Source organism: Podarcis muralis, chromosome 18 (genome assembly GCF_964188315.1).
Source record: "Podarcis muralis chromosome 18, rPodMur119.hap1.1, whole genome shotgun sequence".
Classification (NCBI taxonomy): domain Eukaryota; kingdom Metazoa; phylum Chordata; class Lepidosauria; order Squamata; family Lacertidae; genus Podarcis; species Podarcis muralis.
This window is the reverse complement of record NC_135672.1, coordinates 5,119,221-5,143,807: the sequence shown is the minus strand read 5'-3', so window position 1 is coordinate 5,143,807 and position 24,587 is coordinate 5,119,221. Positions and strand designations below refer to the sequence as shown.

Genomic DNA, 24,587 nt, shown 5'->3' with positions numbered 1-24,587 from the left:
TACTACGCGCAACAATGAATAAGGGATTGCAATGCACACACAGTTAAGCAGCATAAATATTTGCTAAGTCTAATATTACTATCTTGTTGTGATTATTATTACTTTTATTGCTACTAATACCAGTGGCTTACAAGACTCAGCTCTATTCTGCCTTGGTCAGTCCCCACCTGGAATACTGTGTCCAATTCCGGGCACCACAATTTAAGAAGGACGTTGACAAATGGGAAGAAACCCCTCACCCCCCAGAGATATGCTGGCTCAGAGAGCCCCCTGAGCTTAGACTACGAAGCCTCTGAGGGCGTGCAGAGTGCAGATCCCCCCAGGGGCCCCTCTCTCTCCCGGGCTCACCTGGGGATCCTGCCCCTGCCAGCCTCTCCGGCCTCTGAGGGCGTGCAGAGTGCAAATCCCCCCCGGGGCCCCTCTCTCTCCCGGGCTCACCTGGGGGCCCTGCCCCTGCCAGCCTCTCCGGCCCCTGAGGGCGTGCAGAGTGCAGATCCCCCCGGGGCCCCTCTCTCTCCCGGGCTCACCTGGGGGCCCCGTCCCTGCCAGCCTCTCCTGCCTCTGAGGGCGTGCAGAGTGCAGATCCCCCCCCCCGGGGCCCCTCTCTCTCCCGGGCTCACCTGGGGGCCTTCCCCCTGCCAGCCTCTCCGGCCTCTGAGGGCGTGCAGACTGCAGATCCCCCAAGGGGCCCCCCTCTCTCCCGGGCTCACCTGGGGGCCCTGCCCCTGCCAGCCTTTCCGGCCTCTGAGGGCGTGCAGAGTGCAAATCCCCCCGGGGGCCCCTCTCTCTCCCGGGCTCACCTGGGGGCCCTGCCCCTGCCAGCCTCTCCAGCCTCTGAGGGCGTGCAGAGTGCAAATCCCCCCGGGGGCCCCTCTCTCTCCCGGGCTCACCTGGGGGCCCTGCCCCTGCCAGCCTCTCCGGCCTCTGAGGGCGTGCAGAGTGCAGATCCCCCAAGGGGCCCCCCTCTCTCCCGGGCTCACCTGGGGGCCCTGCCCCTGCCAGCCTCTCCGGCCTCTGAGGGCGTGCAGAGTGCAGCTGGACGGGCTGCAGGCGCTGGTGTCCCTGGTGAACGAGGAGGGTCACTTGGCCGGGCCTTTCTCTGCCCTCGGAGGGGAAGGGGCCACCTTCAAAAGGCCCTGCGACTCCCGCCAGCCTCCGCCAGCACGGTCCACACTGGGGGGGGGGGGGGGCAGACTTCCCAGCATGCACTGCCAGCTCCGTCGGGCCAAGAGTTGGTCCCCAGCATGATTAAATTTGAAATTTACTCCTTTTCCCAGTGTATAACCAAATAAATCAATCTCAGGGTGTCTTTTGTTCAGTTTCACTTATTAGCTTTATGGATAAATTAACCTCTATTGGGTTTCATTTCATTTTCCTCCCATCCTTCTTCCCAGCCTGCTTTGCTGCCCCATCTTCTCACAAACAAGGATCCTGTGTCCTATAATTGAAATTTCCCCCTTTTTCCAATGTATTGTAGCCTTATGAGGCTTTGCCCTCGGGTGGGAAAAATATTGCGCCTGGGAAAGGGAAGTGGGAGTCAACAGACACTCAAGGAATAGTTTCGGAGAAAAGGCTTTTTATTTCTGCCATCCATGAACTGGTAGAAGGAGCAAGTGTGATAAGTCACAAGAAGCATGCACGACGTTCACCATCATGTGCACAAGCATATATACCCCTTTCCAGTTCCCTCCTCCTTCTTCCAGAGTCCTGCCCCATGATGTGTTCCCCTGAGCATGTACAGAAAGCTGTCTTGGCTCTACTGTGGACTCTTGGCACCCTTCCCAGGAAAGGGGTTTCAGGGTGTTCAGATATGTTTCAGTCTCTTGTTCTGGCATGGTTCCCGGACAGAGAGCAAGTTGCAGTGTGGTTCTTTAGCAAGGCCAGAAGGCCTGAGAAAGGCCAGAGAAACAATGGACTCTTCTCTACCTTTCTTGCAATCTTTTTGTCTTAGAGGAGATGCAGTTTTAATGCTTGAGGCGCAGCCTGGCTGGGGGGGGGGGGGGGATTCGTGAACAGTTTTAGTGTTTTTGGGGTGATCCTAACTGTTCCCCTACATTATAACTAAATAAATAAATCTCAAGGTGTCTTTTGTTAAGTATCACATCTTACCTTTATTGATAAATTAACAGCTATTGGGTTTCATTTCATTTCCCTCACGTCCTTCCTCCCAGCCTGCTTTGCTGCCCCTTCTTCTCACAAACAAGGATCCTGTGTCCTATAATTGAAATTTCCCCCTTTTTCCAATGTATAACTGAATAAATAAATCCCAAAGTGTATTTTGTTTGATTTCACTTATTAGCTTTATGGATAAATTAACCTCTATTAGGATTCATTTCATTTCCCTCACGTCCTTCTTCCCAGCATGCTTTGCTGCCCCTTCTCACAAACAAGGATCCTGTGTCCTATAATTGAAATTTCCCCCTTTTTCCAATGTGTAAATAAATAAATTAATCCCAAGGTGTCATTTGTTAGATGCCACATATTAGCTTTCTTGAAAAATTGTGCTTTATTAGGTGTCATTTAATTTCCCTCACGTCCTTCTTCCCAGCATCCTTTGCTACCCCATCTTCTCACAACTATCCTGTTTCCTATCATTGAAATTTATTCATTTTCCAATGTATAACGAAATAAATAAATCCCCAGGTGTCTTTTGTTTGATTTCACTAATTAGCTTTATGGATAAATTAACCTCTATTAGGTTTCATTTCATTTCCCTCACATCCTTCTTCCCAGCATGCTTTGCTGCCCATTCTTCTCACAAACAAGGATCCTCAATTATAGAATTGAAATTTACTTGTTTTCCAATGTATAACTAAATAAATTAATCCTAAGGTGTCTTTTGTTAGATGCCACATATTTGCTTTATTGATAAATTATCCTTTATTAGGTGTCATTTCAGTTCCCTGACATCCTTCTTCCCAGCATCCTTTGCTACCCCATCTTCTCACAACTATCCAGTTTCCTATAATTTTATTTTTCTCTAGACATAATTGTATTCTTCCATTTAGACTTGTCGAAGGGGCGGAGTGATGGAGACAGAGAGAAGGCTTTTCCTCACAGCCTTTCCCTCGCCATTCCCAGGCACTCATAAACCCACAGAACAAAGGTTGTGAATGCCACCAAATCAAGCCATGGAGGTCAAGGTCAAGCAAGCATATGATCCCCGGATGAAGGGTGTCATAGAAATTTAATAAAATTAAGTTACTTTAATACATGTAATCATAATATTGCCTTGGCCTGCTTGGCTGAAAAATCTCGCACGGCTTCTGGACTGGGGGGGGGGGGCCCACACCTGCACACACCTGGCCCATTGTCCCAGGCCAGGTGAGCCAGAAGTCTCCTTGCCACTGACATCATTTCACCCATTGAGGCATCTGATCAAGGCCTGTATTTTAAAATGAGCTTAAAGATTTGCAAATGTTTCATGCCAGGCAGAAAAGCAGCTGGCTAAGTACTTTGGCAGTTGTTTATCCTCCTGGACAAGGGCCCCCCTGATTTATAGCAGTAGCAGGAGACAAGTTTCTCAAAGTTGTAAAAGGGAATTACAGGCTGGGAGCAAAGGTTACACTGACCCTACATATTACAGAATACAATCAAGCTGCAAAAACACTAATTAAGAGTTGGTAAATAGTAAGATCACTGTTTAGATAGAACTTAATACCACGAGCCATCTGTTTTAGCCATTTGTTTTGGAATGCAGGGGCAAAAGGTGATCTGGTAATTAAGGTGCCTTGTCGAGGCTAATGTAAGATATATGGCTACTTGTCTGCCATTTATGGCTAGAAGGAAATATAGCTCTTTGTCTCCCATAAAAGGTAATAGGAAATGGGTGTCTCTTTTATGATTGGTTCTAGCAATCAGCCAATAGGAAATTCAACCAGGCTGATTGGACAGAGGCAGCCAAAGGAGGAGCCAGGGGGCTGGGCTGAGGAAATATAAGTGCTGGCCATCAGGGCTGGAGGGCAGGCAGAGCTTTGGTAACCATATACCACTGTGCCTCTCATTTATTTGTCTGACAAATAAATTATTATTTTAATTTCTCTATTGCTGCGTTGAATATTTCATTCCAGCTAAGCGTTAACCACAAGCAGGATGCTACACCATGATGATGTCCTCAATAATCCTGTGACCTCATGTCTCCAGGGGCTTGGAGCTTTCATTTCCTTATCCCCGCCGAGGGTTAGAAAGATTTGAAAGAGATGGAGGAGATGAAGGTCAGGAAAGACCATTCAAACTGGCTGCCTCTGGTTGCTAACCTTCATTCTGGCAGATTATTATCGAACTGCCCTGCCTTCTTTTTCGATGGGAGGCGGGGAGCCTCAAAGTGGTTTACAAAATAATTAATAATAATAATAATATTATTATTATTATTATTATTATTATTATTATTATTATTATTAATAAGGCAGTATAGAAATTGAATAGATAAATAATAAATTGTATACCACCCTATACCCATAAATCTCAGGGCGGTTCACAGCATCAAAACGAAATGAGAAACACAAAATACATAATAAAAACAAAGACAACCCAATAATCTATAGCCAGTAAAAGCTTTGCTTTCTGATATCTGCAGATCAGGCTGCTATTAGAGGGAGAGGAGCAGGCCTGGCCACTTTCCTGATCAGTTGGCAACACTATAAAGAAGTATTACGGAAGGTCTCATCCTGGCATGATTTCACAATCTTGCCAATCCCAAGGCCACAAGGGACCCCGGTGCCCTGCTCTTCCTCGGCTGACCCTTCCTCTGAAGGAGGGGGTCTCTAGCTTGGGGGTCCTCCCTGGCCTTCCCTCCGCTTCGGCTGGGGACCCAGCTGCCCCCCTCTCTGGACAGGGACAGCCTGACTTCTGTGGTCTCTGCTCTGGTAGCCTCAAGGTCCGCATCCTGCAATGCGTTGTATGGAGGGCTGCCTCTGAAGATGCAGAGGTTGGCAGCCAGGTTGCTCACCAGGGCAAGATGGGTTCTGACCCTGATCCTGGCCTGACTGCACCAGCTGGGCCCAATGCATTGTGCTGCTTTGAATTGAGAAAGCCTTCAACGGCTCAGGAGCACAGGGAGAATTGCCCTGTGCATGGATCCTGCTTGCGGGTTTCCCACAGGCATCAGAGCAGGATCCTACTCCGGGTTGTTGGCCGTATCCAGCCGGATTCTTCTGATGTCCAAAGGGGCTCCAAATGAGCAAACCAGCCAGTGGGCCATTTTCTCTTCTGCAGGATGAAGCTCCAGGATCTGGAGAACAACCAGGGCTGGCGCCTCCAACCCAGCGGCGCCCAGGACCCTGCCAGCCGGAGAGCCTCCCAGCTGTTGCCACTTCTGGGGAAGTCTTCTCCTGTGCCTGCAGAGGCCAGGAGGAAACAGCAGTGGCAGGTCTCCGTGGGGATGCTGAGACGGAGGACTCTGGGAGAGAGGGAGGTCCTGGACTCCATCCTCCAGGATCTCCTTCCACCTCCCCAGGGGGGTGTGATGTTATGCAGCGAGTACCAGAATTCCCCAACCTGGTGCCCTCTCAATGTTCTGGGCTGTATGTTGGTTGTGGCTGGTGGCCACTGAGATCCCCTTCACTCTAGCAACTCAGACTTCAGCAAAGGGAACTCACCATGAGGTCTGGAGAATCTTATGTTGTCGCTGGTGATGATCATGCTTTACATTGAAATTTGCAATCGGTACCAGTTGCAGAGCTCAATCCTATCCGTATTTACCCAAGGCCAGAACTGACCCAGGTTGCCTGCACTAAATCGGATTACACTATCCTCTGGCTAAGGCTGAGCTCTACAACTGGTACCGATTGCACGTTTCAGTGTAAAGCATGATCATCGCCCCTGACAAAATTCAGTTCTCCAGACCTCATGGTGAGTTCCTTTTGCTGAGTTGCTCTTCTGATGCTCTTATTGTCCAAAGGGGCTCCAAATGAGCTAAGCAACCAGCGGGCCATTTCCTCTCTTGCAGGATGGCTTCCTTAATAAAGAAGCTCTGGAGAAGAACATCAAAGGGCTTTCCGCTGCTGGTGAAGCCATCACCTGCGGAGGCCAGGCAGAACACTCAGTGAGAACCAGGATTCCCCAACCTGGTGCCCTCTAAATGTTCTGGACTGTATGCTGGCTGAGGCTGGTGAGAGCACATAGCACAAGCTGAGGGGAACTGGCATGAGCTATCGGGAGCCCAGCTTGGAGGAAGGTCCTGTTTCAGATGCAAGAGATGACTTTCCCCGGTGGGGAGGCTTGTGAGAAGGAGTGGTGACCGCCAACCTGGGTGGCTGTAAAGAGTACCAGGCAAACTTGGGGAAGCACAGAAGGCAATCAGTGCAGGATCTCCAGAAACTTCCCTCTTGTCAGCCTCTGACTGTAGCTTCCTCGGGGCAGAGACCTGCCTGCATGGCAGATGCCACACATTCTCTCCCCTCTTCCAGGCGCTGCTGACAAGGCTTCTCTCTCGTCCTCCGTTCCTTCTTCCCTGCACGCTTTGCTGCCCATTCTTCTCACAAACAAGTATCCTCTTTCCTATAAATTGGGTCCTCCCTTTAAGAGGGCACGTATTGCGGTGAGACCTGGTAAACCGAAACCCTGTGTTGTGGGTGGGTAAGATTGGTCAGCCGCAACACCCGATTGGGCTGGGTACAATCTGGCCAATGGGACGCAGTCCAAACGGTTTGGGGGACCTATTTATGCCCATGCATGTGACCCAGAGCTTCCTCTTTCGGCGCGTGCATTCGGAACACCCGCCCACCTCTCCCTACTTTTAGGGTTTTGCGCTTGACCTTGCTATGCCGTTGTGTGTCGTCTGTTGTTGGGACAGGGCCATGGCAGGAAATTCCCCCACTTGGCTGATTGGCTGTTGCCATTTGGGTTTCGCCTGCCACGTAGCAAATCATCACAACTTTTAAGGTTGCAGATAGGCTCTGGTTCAGGTGATAGGGATGGGAGAACGCTCTCGCCATCCCTATGTGAAAGTTATTACGTTAAAGGAATCCAGGGACTCAACCTGGTTTGGTCAACCCCCGAGAGGGGGTTTTGCCCGTGCCTGAGTCCAGGGGGAAATTTGGGTGGCGGAGTTAGCCCGTTCCCGGCTTTCCACTTATCCAGGTGTTCACCCTTGGCTGACCTATGCTGGAACCCTGGGTCAGCGCTACCTGCATGGCAGGCAGCTAGTCAGACCAGAGCCTATGCAACCAGTCACTTTCGGTAATCAATAAAGTTGTGCCCTAAATTCTGCCAAAAACCAAACCAAAAAATTTGAGTCAAGTGTGAATTTATTTAGGGGGGAGGTTTCTGGGTCTGAACACGCAATTGAAAACTACCCATTTTCCAGTGTATAACTAAATAAAGAAATCTGAAGGTGTTGCGGAAGGGTTCCAGATTAATTTGAAATTTACTCTTTTTTCCAGTGTATAACCAAATAAATAAATCTCAAGGTGTCTTTTGTTCCGTTTCACTTATTAGCTTTATTGATAAATTATCCTTTATTAGGTTTCACTTCATTTCCCTCACCTGCTTCTTCCCAGCATGCTTTGCTGTCCATTCTTCTCACAATCACTTCTACCCCCCTCTTCAGTAAAAAGGCTCCCAGAGCAGCTTGCAGCTCAGTAAAATGCAAGACACTTCCCCTGCCCTCAGCCTGTCAAACTGAAAGATGCAACACAAAAGGAAAGAGGGGTGAGGAGGGAAGAGGCTGGACTAGGCAGATCTATCCTACGAGTTATTTAGGAAATAGAGAGCCTCTGAGGACATCTTGGCCTGCTCTGTCCTTCAGATGTCTTCACATTGCGATTTTTGTTGCTTTTTTCCCATAGCTTCAGGAAATGGAAGAGGAAGAGGGGTCCCTCCAGGAATGGCCTGGAAGAGACGCCTAAATTGGAGGCAGTGGGCCCTTAACTAGGGTTCCCATATTTCAAAAAGTAAAAAAATGGACACTCATGCCAATGGCGCACCTAGTCCAGAATCCTGTTCTCACTGTGTCCGGCCAGATGTCCAAAGGGGGAACCTCCAAGCAGGATCCAACCTCTCCACAGATTTCGGAATAAGGAATGAAATTTAAATGGAAAGACAAGCCATCACTCCACATTCAGGAGGACTGAGAACTAACAATGTAAGTTGTTACTTAGAAAGTCAAATAAATCCACAAATAAATGCAGAGATGCGGAGGTGCATGCCCCAATCTCCCAGGGTTCCAGGTGCTGAAGCACGTTCAGTTTCCGTGGAGACCGTGGTGTCTTCAGGAGGCATGGTTTGACTTGCACAAGTACAACCTGAGCAGAGGATCCACGACCCAACAGATCTTGCTTCTCCATTAAGTCCTTCTTTTATTCTGTTGCAGTGGCAGAGGAAGGGGGTGCGGAGGTAAGAGATTGGGGGCCGGGGCACATGATTAAGCGATGTACAAATTAACCCAACAATGCTTTGCGGTAGCCGTATCAGCGTTTCAACCAGCCAGTTGGATATTGGGGACTCGGACGTTGTGCACTGGAAGACCCCAAGCTGGAAGAAAATCCTTGCTCCCCAGAGAGACGCCGGCTTGGACAGCCCCCTGAGCTTCAACTACAAAGCCTACGAGAGCGACTCCGACTGTAGCTTCCTTGGGGCAGGGACCTGCCTGCAGGGCTGATGCCACACATTATCGCCCCTCCTCCCAGCTAGCAAGGAGGACAAAGGCAAAGGCAAGGGAGGAGACCCCAAGACGGATGGATCTCCTCAGCCCTGACTGGGTAGGTGGCCATGGCCTAAGCAGTGATTGGCAGAAGGGGAGGGGGGCATATCAACCGCAGGATGAAACTATTGTTTCAGTTATGGGTGCCTTGAGTTTTAATGTTTGGTTGTGTTTTTTAATTGCTCGTTTTTTGCATCTTTTTCTTGCAGGTTCCAAATATGTCACCATTTTCTAGTGTTTCCTCCCTGTCCTCCCTGGATTCCCTTTGGGACTCCCTCAATGAGGTATGTAGCAGACAGAGCAGGAGGGAAGCCCTGCTGAGCTGCGCAACCCTGAGGCTGGGGAGGAGGAGGAGGAGGAGGGTGGCCGGCCGGCCAGGCCACCTTCTGGACTGGTCATGAGCAAGGGGGCAGACAGGCTGGGGGCTGCTGGGGGCAGGCTATGCTTGCTGCCCCACTTGTCCTGATGGACCAGCCCCCCATGGCACCAGGGCTGTAGGGCTTCCCTGGCTAGCGACTCAATGTGGGTTCCTGTCTCATTTTGGGCTACTCTCTTTCTCCCCTCTCCCCACCATCACCTCTGGGGTCCTGTCTCTGCCAGCAGTCAGCCTCTGAAGTGGCTCTCAAGGAGGAAGAGCCACACGAAGTACCAGAGAGCCCCCCAGAGGAGGACGGGGAGGACCTTGATTTGGCGTGCCCCACACCTGAAGAACACCTGGAGGCAAGCATAATCGAGGTAAGATGAAACATACACTCATTCATGACATATGAAAAGCTTCCCTGAACAGGGCTGCCTTCAGATGTCTTCTAAAAGTCAGATATCGACCCAATGTGGCCAGGAGAGTTTGCCTTCTGGGTTCCTGTCTCATTTTGGGCTGCTCTCTTTCTCCTCTCTCCCCTCCACCACTGCCACCACCTCTGGGGTCCTGTCTCTGCCAGCAGTCAGCCTCTGAAGTGGCTCTCAAGGAGGAAGAGCCACAAGAAGAACCAGGGAGCCCCCCAGAGGAGGACAGGGAGGCCCTTGATTTGGCGTGCCCCACACCTGAAGAACACCTGGAGGCAAGCATAATCGAGGTAAGATGAAACATACACTCATTCATGACATATGAAAAGCTTCCCTGAACAGGGCTGCCTTCAGATGTCCTCTAAAAGTCAGATATCGACTCAATGTTGCCAGGAGAGTTTGCCTTCTGGGTTCCTGTCTCATTTTGGGCTGCTCTCTTTCTCCCCTCTCCCCCCCCCCCACTGCCACCACCTCTGGGTTGGTTCCTCCATCCTGTCCGGGCCAACAGTCATCCTCTGAGGACGAAATATCCCATGACAAAGTGACAGAGGAGGAGGGAAGCCCAGGCAGGGAAGCCAGAGTGGCCAAAGAGATCCTTGTAGCGTCAGGCCAGGTTGCAGAGGGTTCTGGGAAGTCTGTCCCTTCTTCCCAGCGCTGCTGACAGGTCTTCTCCCTCTTCCTCCACGGTTCCCCGAAATGGATATCGGCTCAGACAGCTATCTGAGCTTAGACCACGAAGCCGAAGAGAGCGACACCTTCTGGGACTCCGTAGACCTCAAGGAGGGACGTGGCAGACAGAGGAGGCAACCTGCAAAGAGCTGTTAACAGAAGCAGAAGATCAGTTAAAGTTGAAAAAGTTTGAAGATATCAGAGATTTACTAACAGATTGGTTTCAGTATTATCACTTAAATGATGTTTTCAAACTTGATTAAGAAATATGTCTTAAAACGGAGATATCAAAATTCGAAAGAGATCTGTTGGGAAATAATGTGAAATTACTATCTAAAATGTATAAATTGATTTTAGAATGGTATACTAACGATGAAGAAGTTATATCTGTAATGATACACTGGGCAAGAGATTTTGGTTATAGTTTTCACAATGGGAATAGTTATGGAAGGAAGATTTAAAATTTACAGCTTGCTGTACGTTGAAGGAAAATTACATGAAAATGATGAATTGTTGGTACCCGGCAGCCAGTAAAGTAGCAAAAATGTACAGAAAAGGTTGAAACATGTGTTGGAAATGTAAGAAGAAGGAAGGTACATTACATGTGGTGGACATATGGGGTGGTAAAAGAATTCTGGGAAATGATATGAAATGAAAAAAAAATGTTTAAGATAACTTTTGTTAAAAAAACCAGAAGCTTTATTAATAGGAATGACAGGTGCTGAACTACCAAGGGATAAGAAAAGACTGTTTATGGATGTGGCGACAGCAGCATGGATGCTCCGAGCCCAGAGGTGGAAAGAAGACAAAAACCGACCAGAGAAGGGCAGACCAAATGGATAGAGTACGCAGAAATGGCAAAGCTGGCGGGAAAGATCAGCAATCAGGAAGATCATATTTTTACAAGGGACTGGAATGATTTATTTATTTATTTTAATATATAATTTTTAATTATTTTTTTTAACATATCATTTTCAACGGTAATTAAACATACTTTTACATCTTATTCAAATTTTTGACTTCCATCAATCCTGTCTGAACTGGAATGATTTTGTAACCTATTTGGGAGACCACAGGAAGCAGTTGAAAAAAGCAGCAGGTATCTAACCAACACTTGCAAAGCAATGTGAACTTTGGAAATTCTGGATATACACTAGATAGATTACAATGAAAGATGCAGGATTGATATCTATCTATCTATCTATCTATCTATCTATCTATCTATCTGACCAAAGGGAGGGAGGGAGGGAGGTCCGAAGGTTTGGGTAAACTTTTATCTTGTTTTTAATTGAATAGAATAATTGTTATGTATGCATATTGTGTAAAACCAAATATATACTGTTAAGAGTACATAACATATACATATACGTATTACACACACACACACACACACACACACACACACACACAAATGGGAAGAAATCCCTCACCCCCCAGCTTAGACTACAAAGCCTCTGAGGGCGTGCAGAGTGCACATCCCCCAGGGGCCCTTCTCTCTCCCGGGCTCACCTGGGGGCCCTCCCCCTGCCAGCCTCTCCGGCCTCTGAGGGCGTGCAGAGTGGAAATCCCCCCAGGGGCCCCTCTCTCTCCTGGGCTCACCTGGGGGCCCTGCCCCTGCCAGCCTCTCCGGCCTCTGAGAGCGTGCAGAGTGCAAATCCCCCCAGGGGCCCCTCTCTCTCCCGGGCTCACCTGGGGGCCCTGTCCCTGCCAGCCTCTCCGGCCTCTGAGGGCGTGCAGAGTGCAGATCCCCCCAGGGGCCCCTCTCTCTCCCGGGCTCATCTGGGGGCCCTGTCCCTGCCAGCCTCTCCGGCCTCTGAGGGCGTGCAGAGTGCAGATCCCACCCAGGGGCCCCTCTCTCCCGGGCTCACCTGGGGGCCCTGCCCCTGCCAGCCTCTCCGGCCTCTAAGGGCGTGCAGAGTGCAGCTGGATGGGCTGCAGGCGCTGGTGTCCCTGGCGGAGGCAGAGGCAGGAGGGCCATGGGGCCGGGCCTTTCTCTGCCCTGGGAGGGGAAGGGGCCACCTCCAAAAGGCCCTGCGACTCCCGCCAGCCTCCGCCGTGGTCCAGGCTGCGGAGCGGCGGTAGTTGCAGTCTAGTTCCCAGCATGCACTGCCAGCTCCCTCAGGCCAACGGTCGATTCCCAGCATGCCCTGCTGTGGGGTTTCAGATTAATTTGAAATTTAACCGTTTTTTTCCAGTGTATAACCAAATAAATCAATCCTAAGGTGTCTTTTGTTCGGTTTCACATATTAGCATTATTGATAAATTATACTTTCTTAGGTTTAATTTCCCTCATGTCCTTCTTCCCAGCATGCTTTGCTGCCCCTTCTCACAATCAAGGGTCCTGTTTCCTATAATTGAAATTTACCCGTTTTCCAATATATAACTGAATAAATAAATCTGAAGGCGTCTTTTGTTAGGTTTCACTTATTGGCTTTGTTACGGCTAAAATCTGGGTGCGGGGTTACTCTGCCACCCAGCTCGTCGGACTAAGTAAGTCCGCGGGTCCCTGCGGAAGAAAATGAGCTCAGCCGGGCACAGGAGCAAACTGCAGAAGATCCAAGTTTATTGCGCAACAGGTTCAAGGCGAGATTGAACCGCGAGAAAGGGGTGACATGAACTTTGGAAACTCCCTCCATGTCCCAGAATACAGTGCAAAAGACATCCCAGTTACGTCATGAATACATGAAGGAGAGGTTGGGTTACACAGATTACATCATGAATACATGAAGGAGAGGTTGGGTTACACAGATTACATCATGAATACATGAAGGAGAGGTTGGGTTACACAGATTACATCATGAATACATGAAGGAGAGGTTGGGTTACACAGATTACATCATGAATACATGAAGGAGAGGTTGGGTTACACAGATTACATCATGAATACATGAAGGAGAGGTTGGGTTACACAGATTACATCATGAATACATGAAGGAGAGGTTGGGTTACACAGATTACATCATGAATACATGAAGGAGAGGTTGGGTTACACAGATTACATCATGAATACATGAAGGAGAGGTTGGGTTACACAGATTACATCATGAATACATTAAGGAGAGGTTGGGTTACACAGATTACATCATGAATACATGAAGGAGAGGTTGGGTTACACCGGATTACCATATGGAGGAGGGAGGGGGGAATATGCAGAGCTGGAGATATGCGCAGATAAGCGCTTCCTGAGTGCCGGTGATGGGAAGACAATGGTCCATGTATGCATAGTCTGCCACCTGGCATTGCCCGAGGAAAGGCTTGGCAGAGTGATTTTGACAGGATTAGGGTCTTGACACTTTACTTGAGGGATTATGGAAGACAGGGGAGGGGTGGTGGAGTCCTAGAGAAATTGAGCAAATTGGCACGTTGATTTTCTATGGATTTTATAGATTTTAGTCCCTTTTGACATTGACAATTGGGAATAAATGGATATATTGTAGCAAAGAAGAAGGTGAAGAAGACATGCCCCCCCCCCTTCCGTAACAAATAATAATAAAAATTATTTATATCCTGCCCTCCTCAGCTGATGCTGGGCTCAGGGCGGCTAACAACAATAAAAGAAGAAGAAGAAGAAGAAGAAGAAGAAGAAGAAGAAGAAGAAGAAGAAGAAGAAGAAGAAGAAGAAGAAGAATTTAAAAATAAAATAATAATAATAATAATAATAATAATAATAATAATAATATGTGGACTAAGAAGAAGAAGAATTAAAAAATATAATAATAATAATAATAATAATAATAATAATAATAATAATAATAATAATAATAATAATAATATGTGGCCTAAGAAGAAGAAGAATTAAAAAATATAATAATAATAATAATAATAATATGTGGCCTAAGAAGAAGAAGAATTAAAAAATATAATAATAATAATAATAATAATAATAATAATAATAATAATAATAATAATAATAATATGTGGACTAAGAAGAAGAAGAATTAAAAAATATAATAATAATAATAATAATAATAATATGTGGCCTACCTCACAGGGTTGTTGTGAGGCGGGTGGGAAACAAAAATGGGGCAAAAGCAGAAAACGTTACCCCACCCATGGAGGGAGGGTGGGGTATAAACACATAACACGTGGCCCAAAATTCTAGCATTATAATTCCTATGTATTAATAACAAACACGCTTTATTCTTGTTTATTTCTCGCCTCAGCCTGAAGGTACAGGCCCCGTCTCCATGACAACCCCAACGAGGCCCCGCCCACTACCCCGCAACCAATAAAAGGGCGGGGTCACAGGGGGAGGGGCAGGCTCAAGCGAGCGTCCAATCGGCACCTTTCCGACAGCCGAGGTGCGCCTGGCCAATCGGCGCCGGTGGTGGAGGTGGGCGTGACCTGAGTGGAGCCCCCCCCCTTCCCGCGTGTGCCGGCATTCCAGCCCAGAAAGGGTCTCCTCGCGCATGCGCGGGTTGTGCTCACCTGCGTCTACAGCGGCGGCTGTGAGGAGCAGCGAGAAGAGCAGCACCCGCTCCATGCCGAGAGTCTCCTCTGCGTCTGCATTGGAGTCCGCCGGGGAGGGGGGGAGAGAAATACCGCGGGGGGAGTGACGTCACCCAGGCGGGTCAGCTTGCCCCGCCTTCTCGCGCATGCGCACGGCGGACCCAGAGGGAGCGGCTAAAACTACATCTCCCGTCAGCCCCTTCGGGCAGGGACAATGCCATGGGGAGATGTTGTTGTTTAGTCGTCTCTGCCTCTCTGTGACCCCCTGGACCAGAGCACGCCAGGCCCTCCTGTCTTCCACTGCCTCCCGCAGTTTGGTCAAACTCATGCTGGTAGCTTCAAGAACACTGTCCAATCATCTCGTCCTCTGTCGTCCCCTTCTCCTTGCGCCCTCCATCTTTCCCAACATCAGGGTCTTTTCCAGGGAGTCTTCTCTTCTCATGAGGTGGCCAAAGTCTTGGAGCCTCAGCTTCAGGATCTGTCCTTCCAGTGAGCACTCAGGGCTGACTTCCTTCAGAATGGAGAGGTTGGATCTTCTTGCAGTCCATGGGACTCTCAAGAGTCTCCTCCAGCACCAGAATTCAAAAGCATCCATTCTTCGGCGATCAGCCTTCTTTATGGTCCAGCTTTCACTTCCATGCATCACTACTGGGAAAACCAGAGCTTTAACAATACGGACCTTTGTTGGCAAGGTGATGTCTCTGCTCTTTAAGATGCTGTCTAGGTTTGCTAGACTAACATCCATATATGAAATCAAAGGGAGGATTTGAAATATAAGCAGAGGATTACCAGATTACAAGTGAGCCAGCAACAAGTTCAGCATTGGAGGGAAGCAATGAGACAATGCCAGATAGTTGTATTCCCTGCCTGCCAAACCTTTTAAGAGGAGGCATATTATGCTCAGTCAGGAAGGAAGAGTGAGAGGCCTCCTCCTCCTGCTCAGGTTCCTCCCATTCAGGTCCTCCTCCTCCAACTCAGGTTCCTCCCATTCAGGTCCTCCTCCTCCTGCTCAGGTTCCTCCCGTTCAGGTCCTCCTCCTCCTCCAACTCAGGTCCCTCCCATTCAGGTCCTCCTCCTCCAACTCAGGTTCCTCCCATTCAAGTCCCCATTTATAGAATAAAACCAAGATCAGATGGGAAGTGAAAATAATTGGCAGAACAGCCACTGATGAAGCATTTAGATTCATTAGCTAAGATTGCATCCTACTTAGACTTTCATCTCGCCAGACTAGTGGAAAGCTTACGAAACACTTATTCTTATAGCAATTCAACCTGTAGCAATCCAATGAAGGCTCCTATATAAATTTAATAATTAAAGGTCCCGAGAAAGCTGACTGGGTTATTTATGTATGCAACCGCAGCAGCTAGAACTTTATTTGCACAGAAGTGGAAAGAGGGAGGATTAGCTTATGAAACTGGGGGAATATGTTGAAACGGTGAAATTACCTGCTAAACATGAGGATGAATCTTTTCAGGAAGAATGAAGACCATTGATATCTTATTTGTCAAACTATCATCCATTTGTTGTTTAGTTGTTTAGTCGTGTCCGACTCTTCGTGACCCCCTGGACCAGAGCACGCCAGGCACTCCTGTCTTCCACTGCCTCCCGCAGTTTGGTCAAACTCATGTTTGTAGCTTTGAGAACACTGTCCAACCATCTCATCCTCTGTCGTCCCCTTCTCCTCGTGCCCTCCATCTTTCCCAACATCAGGGTCTTTTCCAGGGAGTCTTCTTTTCTCATGAGTTGGCCAAAGTCTTGGAGCCTCAGCTTCAGGATCTGTCCTTCCAGTGAGCACTCAGGGCTGATTTCCTTCAGAATGGAGAGGTTTGATCTTCTTGCAGTCCATGGGATTCTCAAGAGTCTCCTCCAGCACCAGAATTCAAAAGCATCCATTCTTCGGCGATCAGCCTTCTTTATGGTCCAGCTTTCACTTCCATGCATCACTACTGGGAAAACCATACCTTTAACTATACAGACCTTTGTTGGCAAGGTGATGTCTCTACTTTTTAAGATGCTGTCTAGCTTTGTCATTGCTTTTCTCCCAAGAAGCAGGCGTCTTTTAATTTCGTGACTGCTGTCACCATCTGCAGTGATCATGGAGCCCAAGAAAGTAAAATCTCTCACTGCCGCCATTTCTTCCCCTTCTATTTGCCAGGAGGTGATGGGACCAGTGGCCATGATCTTCGTTTTTTTCGATGCTGAGCTTCAGACCATATTTTGCACTCTAGCAGAGTTTTACATTCTCCTTTTAAATGCACAGTGGATAGCTGGTTGCAGGCTTGTTTAAGCCTCTCAATACAGTCATACCTCGGGTTACAGGCGCTTCAGGTTGCGTTTCTTCAGGTTACAGTTTGCCGAAACCCGAAAGTACCGGAATGGGTTATTTCTGGGTTTTGGCGGTTGCTCATGCACAGAAGCGCTAAATCACACTTTGCGCATGCGCAGAAGTGCCGAATCACAAGCCGCGCATGCGCACCTGTCATGAGGTGGCCAAAGTCTTGGAGCCTCAGCTTCAGGATCTGTCCTTCCAGTGAGCACTCAGGGCTGATTTCCTTCAGAATGGAGAGGTTTGATCTTCCTGCAGTCCATGGGACTCTCAAGAGTCTCCTCCAGCACCAGAATTCAAAAGCATCCATTCTTCGGTGATCAGCCTTCTTTGTGGTCCAGCTCTCACTTCCATAACTTTTATATGCCTGTTGTCTTTGTCCGTGGAGTTTTCTTGGCAGGGATACTGGAGTGGCTTGCCGGTTCCTCCTCCAGGTGGATCACGTTTGGTCAAAACTCTCCACTATGACCTGTTCATCTCGGGTGGCCCTGCACGGCATAGCTCATAGCTTCTCTGAGTTCTTCAAGCCCCTTCGCCACGGCAAGGCAGTGATCCATCAAGGGGCAGTGATCCATGAAGGGGATGATCCATGATGGGGAGATGGGAGTTGGCAATTGAGCCGCTTCCGGGTTCGTTTGCACGTGCTGTCGGATATTTGTTTTAGCATTCCATTTATTTATTTATTTATTTATTTATTTTATTGCATGTATAGATTTGATTGATTGATTATTGCATATATATATATATATATATATATATATATATATATATGCTTTCGTAGATTTTCACGGGTACAGGAATGCAGGTTTTGGTGTCCTCGGGTATCTTCCCGTGTAAAAGTTGGGGTGTCTAGGCGACGTCGTCGAAACGTCGCCTAGACACCCCAACTTTTACACGGGAAGATACCCGAGGACACCAAAACCTGCATATATATATATATATATATATATATATATATATATATATATAAATAAATAGATTCCCTCCCCCTCTTTTTCCTTTCTCCTCCTGTGATGAGGCTGCATTTTAATTGTTTTAAAGTTTTAATGTTGTATTTTAATCTTGTTTTAAGTTGTATTCATTCAACTCGTTTTTATTATTGGTCGTTAGCTGCCCTGAGCCTGGCCTTGGCTGGGGAGGGCAGGGTATAAATAAAATTTATTATTCTTATTCTTATTTAATTTATTTCACTAATTATTGCATTTATAACCCTACTTTTCCTGTAAGAAGCTCACGGTGGTGTGGATAAGGCATAGGCAAACTCCGGCCCTCCAGATGTTTGGGACTACAATCCCCATCATCCCTGACCGCTGGTCCTGTTAGCTAGGGATGATGGGAATTGTAGTCCTAAACATCTGGAGGGTCAGGGTTTGCTTATGCCTGGTGTGAAGGGATGATGAGCTGCTTGTGCGTAAAATCCTAGTCCCTCAGAGTTTGGCCAAGTCCGCAAACCTCTGCCTACGACGGAGCCCCTCAAGCATGGCTCTGTCAGTCACTAGCAGAATCCGAAAGTGGGCGCTTACGGAATCTCTTCCAGCATAAAAGCTCCTTAACGGAAACACGTCTTCGGGACTCTCGGCGTGACAGTTTCCGGCGAGGAGTGGGTGTCCCTATAGGAGGTCTTGAAACCTCCCCACTGTTTTCGCTGGAAGTGTCCCTGAGCCATCCCTCCGACTCACTTTCCCTCGGAGCTCCTCCTCTCCCCCTGCTGGTTCCCTCTTCAGCTGCTAAGTCTGTCTCAACCTCAGGGAGCCCTTCCACCTCCTGTCCTTCCGATGGCAGTTCCCTGACACCTGGCGTGGATGGTTTATCTGCAAGCAGGTGAAGGAAAAGGGCAACCGGATGGTCTTCCTGCAGGTTTTGGGTTTTTCTTTGCGTGTGGGGGGAGCGTTGACACAGAAGTAGATCACTGTCACGGCATTCCGAAATGGAACCAGGGGAAATATTGTTTTGTTTATTGGGTGTTGCGTTCAACTTCAGACCCACTCAGAACCAGACTGACTGAAATGAATGGATATGACTGGACTTAAATGCCACTGGTTTCAGTTAGTCCACTCCGGGACTGATTGAGTGAAAAAAACACAATGGAATAATCTTATGATCAAAGCCGCCTCTGTTTTTGTACTCAGGATCACGCTACCTGTTAAGTTAACCATTGTTTCCAACACAATAGCTGTATTATGATGTGAATTTCATAGGAAAAAATTACAATCTGACAGGAACAAAAGCAGTAAAAAAAAAAAAAAATACACTCCCCAGAATACTTGGCTGAAGGTTACAAACCAGTCTCTGAAGCCCTGTAAATGATTACAAGAAATTCAGATTACGTTTATATGTCAAATAGGAGTGGCAGGTCCCAGTGAAACATGGCTTAATTGGTGGTATTCACAATCTTTATTTTGTATTCCCTTTGTGGCAGGTCAGTTCCGTTGCAACATCTAATTCATTGTGTAGTCTCTTGAGAATGTATTTTATCTGAGGAACCCTTTAAATTAGACTTGGACTTAGACTTGGTACATTCCCCCCCCCCTTTTGTCATATTTTTTTTCTTTAAAAGGTAAAGGGACCCCTGACTGTGGCTGACTCTGGGGTTGCGGCGCTCATCTCGCTTTATTGGCTGAGGGAGCCGGTGTACAGCTTCCGGGTCATGTGGCCAGCAGGACTAAGCCGCTTCTGGCGAACCAGAGCAGCGCATGGAAACGCCGTTTACCTTCCCGCTGGAGCGGTACCTATTTATCTACTTGCACTTTGATGTGCTTTTGAACTGCTAGGTTGGCAGGAGCAGGGACCGAGCAACGGGAGCTCACTCCATCAGGGGGATTCGAACCACCGACCTTCTGATCAGCAAGTCCTAGGCTCTGTGGTTTAACCCACAGCGCCACCCGCGTCTCTTTTTTTTCCTTCTTCTTACTGGACTGTTATTTTAACTTTACAATGATGTTATGAATTTATATACATATATCTAAACCAATAGCAAGTGATTCAGATGGTGTTAAGGATTGAGTTTAATCAATCAGGTACCAATCAGAACAATGTGAATGATCAGAAATAACGTCCACCCACAAAAATATTTCCATGGAGTTGGTGTTTTTTTAAAAATTCTGGTAAACTTTATTTTTAGGATGGCCTTTGGATACAACAATAAATATGAATCTATTAGATGCAACCAGGCTTGGGTGATGAAAAAGAAAACCCCCACATTATTAAACACAGCAGCACCCAAGCCCAGTGGCAGCTGCATCTCTCAGTACTGGGCAAGCAATCTTTCCCCAAGAGTCATTCCCTCACTTCAGACGAACACACTAGACAGAGTAGATCAGTCTCACCCATCACCACCTATAATGGACGGGGTGTGGCTACAGATGCTCTGTGCCCCTTTAACAGCAGTCCAGAGGGATCGCCCCCAATAAGCCCCAAGCTGGGCCCTTTCTGTCCAAAAAGGCAGGCTCAGTCCCCAAGTTCACCAGCTAATCCAGAAAGCCCATTTCTACAGCTTCAGCCACTTCAGGGTGAAGCAAGCGTGTGGCCAAGCGCTCAATGTCATCCAAGCTCAGTAATCAAAGGCTCCGCTCATAATCCTTTTGCAGTTGCTCCAACACCTTCTCAGCATCAGCTACGCCGAAATGCCTGCCTAGGACTTGGGCCAGTGTGTGCCAGATGACAGGGTTCTGTGGGGGTCCAGCTCTGCGGCCAGCTTCCTCAGGCGATGCTTGATCACAAGGTTCAGTTTTGACTCAGGTCCAATACGGAGCAGGGGGCTGAAGCAGCGCCCTGCCGCCCGCGCCGACCTGCCTGCCGCTGACATAGCTCGCGTTCTGATCTTTCCTCTTCAGCTCCTCCTCCACAAGGATTAAGACCTGTGCAAAGACAAAGAAAAGGAGTCCCTTAGGGACTCGCGCGCCTCCAGGTGCTACTTCCCCTGCCACCACTGGCGGAGGAAGGCGGGTGCGGGGGGGGGGGAGGTATCGCCCCAAGTGTCATCCCAGGGGGGTGGCAAAATCCCCCCGGGCGGATCGGTGCAAGCCTCCCAACTCCTCCTCACCTTGGTTCGGGGTGGACACGGCTGCGATGCTGCCGCATCCAGCGCCTGAGCCGCGTGCAGAACCCGCTGCTGGTGGTGGTTCCTGCTTGTGCTGGTGGTGGTGATCTTTTAAAGATATTCCGGACCCAGGAGAAGGCAGAACGGAGGCCGAGGCAAGTGGGGGTCTCCGGGGGCCTCTCTTCCTCACAGTCCTATGAGAAAAGTAAACAATTCACCTCCAGATTCTGGGGAAATGCACAATCATTAATCGATTGATTGATTGATTGATTGATTGATTAAACCCTGAAGCTCTCAGGGCGGCTTACAGCATAAAAATACAAAATAAAAACACAACATATGCATTAAAAACAAAAACGAACTCATAAGCCAACCTCCCAATCCACAAGCATGTTGAAAAGGCCATGCGTTGTCCAATTAGCCCAAGGCTGGTTCTAGAGCAGAACTTTCCATGTTGGTGACACACTTTGGAGACATGCCTCATTTCGCAACACAGGGATTCAGTTCAACTAGTCCTTTTCCAGCCCTGGGAGGAGCACACAGTTTGGAAAGCTCTATTCTAGAGAAACGTCTTTGCTTGGCACCTAAAGATACATAATGAAGGTGCCAGGTGAGCCTCCCTGGGAAGAGCATTCCGCAAGTGGGGAGCCACCACAGAAAAGGCCCCTTCTTGTGTTGCTGCCCTCCAGACCGTTTGTGAAGGAGAAGGGCCTGTGTGGTGGCAGGCTGTCATAATCCCTCCTTTTCTTTTTTGGGGCAAGGCGTTATATGAAAGGGTTGTAGTCAGGAGGGAACACTCCTCTCCCAAGTTCTCATGTGGTCAGCCTTGGAGAGATCTGAACGAGACACAAAACCAAGAAGAAGAGGGTGGGGGGAAGGTATAGGAGGCAGGAAAACCCCAGAGAGAACCGGCTTTGCAAAGTGCCAACATGGTTTTATTATCGCCAAACCCACTTTGCAATTAATAACTTCATTTGGCAGGAGGCACCTGGAAACGCATTCAAAAGAGTTATCTTACAAAACAAATACCAAACCAAAAGCAACCCAGGAGAATTATCTCCACCCCCATCGTTATGAGATCCAGCGCTGAGGGCCTTCTGGCGGTTCCCCACTGCGATAAGCGAAGTTACAGGGAACCAGGCAGAGGGCCTTCTCGGTAGTGGCACCCGCCCAGTGGAACGCCCTCCCGCCAGATGTCAAAGAAATAAACAACTATCTGACTTTTAGAAGACATCTGAAGACAGCCCTGTTCAGGAAAGCTTTTCATATGTGATGAATGAATGTATGTTTCGTCTGACCTTGATTATGCTTTCCTCCAGGTGTTCCTCAGGTGGGGGGCACGCCATATCAAGGTCCTCCCCATCCTCCTTGTCCTCCCCGTCCTCCTCTGGGGGACTCCCTGGTTCTTCTTGTGGCTCTTCCTCGAGAGCCACTTCAGAGGCTGCCTGCCAGCAGAGACAGGACCGCAGAGGTGGTGTCAGTGGTGGTGGGGAGAGGGGAGAAAGAGAGCAGCCCAAAATGAGACAGGCAGGAACCCAGAAGGCAGACTCTCCTGCCCACATTGAGTCGCTAGCCAGGGAAGCCCTACAGCCCTGGCGCCATGGCGGGCTGGTCCATCAGGACAAGTGGGGCAGCAAGCATACCCTTAGCAGCCCCCTGCCTGCCTGCCCCCTTGCTCACGACCAGTCCAGAAGGTGGCCTGACCGGCCGGCCGGCTTCCTCCTCCTCCTCCTCCCCAGCCTCAGGGTTGCCCAGCTCAGCAGGGCTTCCCTCCTGCTCTGTCTGCTACATACCTCATTGAGGGAGTCCCAAAGGGAATCCAGGGAGGACAGGGAGGACACGGAGGACAGGGAGGAAACACTCGAAAATGGTGACATACTTGGAACCTGCAAGGAAAAGATGCAAAAAACGAGCAATTAAAAAACACAACCAAACATCCTGCAGTTGATATGCCCCCCTCCCCTCCTGCCAATCACCGCTTAGGCCACGGCCACCTACCCAGTCAGGGCTGAGGAGATCCATTCGTCTTGCAGTCGTCTCCTCCTCGGCTTTGGCCTCCTCCTCCTTTTCATTGAAATTGTCATCCTCAATGGCTGACTGCTGGCAGAGACAGGACCCCAGAAAGGAAAGGAGAAAGAGAGCATCCCAAAATGAGACAGGAACCCAGAAGGCAAACTCTCTTGCCCACATTGAGTCTCTAGCCAGGGAAGCCCTACAGCCCTGCTGCCATGGGGGGCTGGTCCATCAGGACAAGTGGGGCAGCAAGCACAGCACATTAACTCTCAAGGCACCCATAATTGAAACAACAGAACAGCGGCAAACCAGCCACTCGTGTGCCCGGTTCAAGGTGGGGGTCCTGTGGCCGGGGGGGGGGGGGCAGACGCAAGCCCCACGCTGCTGTTTCAGGCAGTGCCCAGCCTGCAGGGGCCCAAGCCACCACGTCATCCCCAGGAGAGATGCGTGGATCAGGCACTCTGCAGCCCCCCCCCGGTAAGTGCCAGCCCCCGCGGTGTGGCGCCCAGTGCCAGCCGCGTTTTTTGACTCATCTAAAAGGTTTGGTGAGGCCAATTTTTATTTATTTTTAAACTCGGCTTTTTGTCCTTTTCCCACCCCCCCTCAGTGATGACACCTGGGGCGGCCCCCCACCCTCCTTTCTCTGCAACTGCAACAGAATAAAAGGACTCCAAACTCCCTTAGCAGTTTCCTGCTGGTCCCCTCACCATTTTCCCAGAGGTCAATCTTCTCACTTTGCAGTCGCAGATAAGGCACCCAAAGGCTGCTGCGCAAGGCAGGGGTTGGCCTCAACTGCAAAGTGAGGCTGGGATTCTGAGCCGATGTCACAGCCAGGTTCCGATCAGTCCATTTCCTCCAAGGGGGGGGGGACCTGTTTCCCCTGAGGGTGACCGCTGAACACACCACCCAAGGGAAAAAGAAGGAGAAAGGCGGAGAAATCTTTTAATTCTTTGGCAAGAAAAAATGAGTGCCAGGAGTTTTCTTTTCCCTGCACTCCTCCATTGCCACACCTTTTCATTACTATTATTATGCTAGATTTAATGAACACTCATATCAGAGTGCTCTGTAAATTGGTGGCCATAGTCTTTATATACTAACCTTTTATGCTCATCCACATCCGTTTAATGCCCCCAAACCCTTCTTTTAGCGTCTTTTAGACTTTTATGTATACTTTGTGTTAAATACTTTTTCGCTTTCCAAAACGTTTTACAGACTGAAAATGATTGTACCCCACTCTACTGATGCTGGTCTACTACTGTAATAAAGATTGGATTGATTGATTGAAATGAAGTATCCTATAGAAATGCAATGACTGGACACTAATGTAATGTATTCCCCTCCCCCCAAATTCATACTTTATTACTTATTAATATTAGTAAGAATAATGAAATAAGTCAAGCCAGAGGCTGCTCCCAGCTTAAATTTATATAGCACCCTTCATTGGAATGCTACAAGTTGAATCGTAATAAGAATGAGAGTTTCCACCAATTTGAAGTGATGAAAGTTTAAGTAGGATGCAATCTTGACCAATTAATATAAATGCTTTGTCAGTGGCTGATCTGTAAATTATTTTTACTTGCCCTTTTGATCTTGGCTTTGCTCTATAATGGGGACCTGAATGGGAGGAACCTGAGTTGGAGGAGGAGGACCTGAATGGGAGGAACCTG

The 24,587-nt window shown here is 48.6% G+C and overlaps 1 protein-coding gene and 1 long non-coding RNA gene across 2 annotated transcripts; both read right to left on the bottom strand.

Annotated features, from left to right (window-relative positions):
• Positions 1-7,229: 7,229 nt before the first annotated feature.
• LOC144326051 (uncharacterized) lies at positions 7,230-16,244 on the bottom strand. The gene is made up of 2 exons (XR_013391204.1): positions 14,522-16,244; positions 7,230-10,242 (listed from the first exon to the last, which is right to left on the bottom strand). It is a non-coding gene; the product is annotated as an uncharacterized LOC144326051 (long non-coding RNA).
• A 3,205-nt stretch (positions 16,245-19,449) lies between these two features.
• Positions 19,450-24,264, bottom strand: LOC114589892 (uncharacterized). Its single transcript, XM_077921904.1, has 6 exons — positions 23,628-24,264; positions 22,906-23,004; positions 22,701-22,793; positions 22,206-22,352; positions 20,911-21,101; positions 19,450-20,725 (listed from the first exon to the last, which is right to left on the bottom strand). The coding sequence occupies exons 1-6, from the start codon at positions 23,628-23,630 to the stop codon at positions 20,719-20,721; spliced, it is 540 nt and encodes a 179-aa protein (XP_077778030.1). The 5' UTR covers positions 23,631-24,264; the 3' UTR covers positions 19,450-20,718.
• Positions 24,265-24,587: the final 323 nt, after the last annotated feature.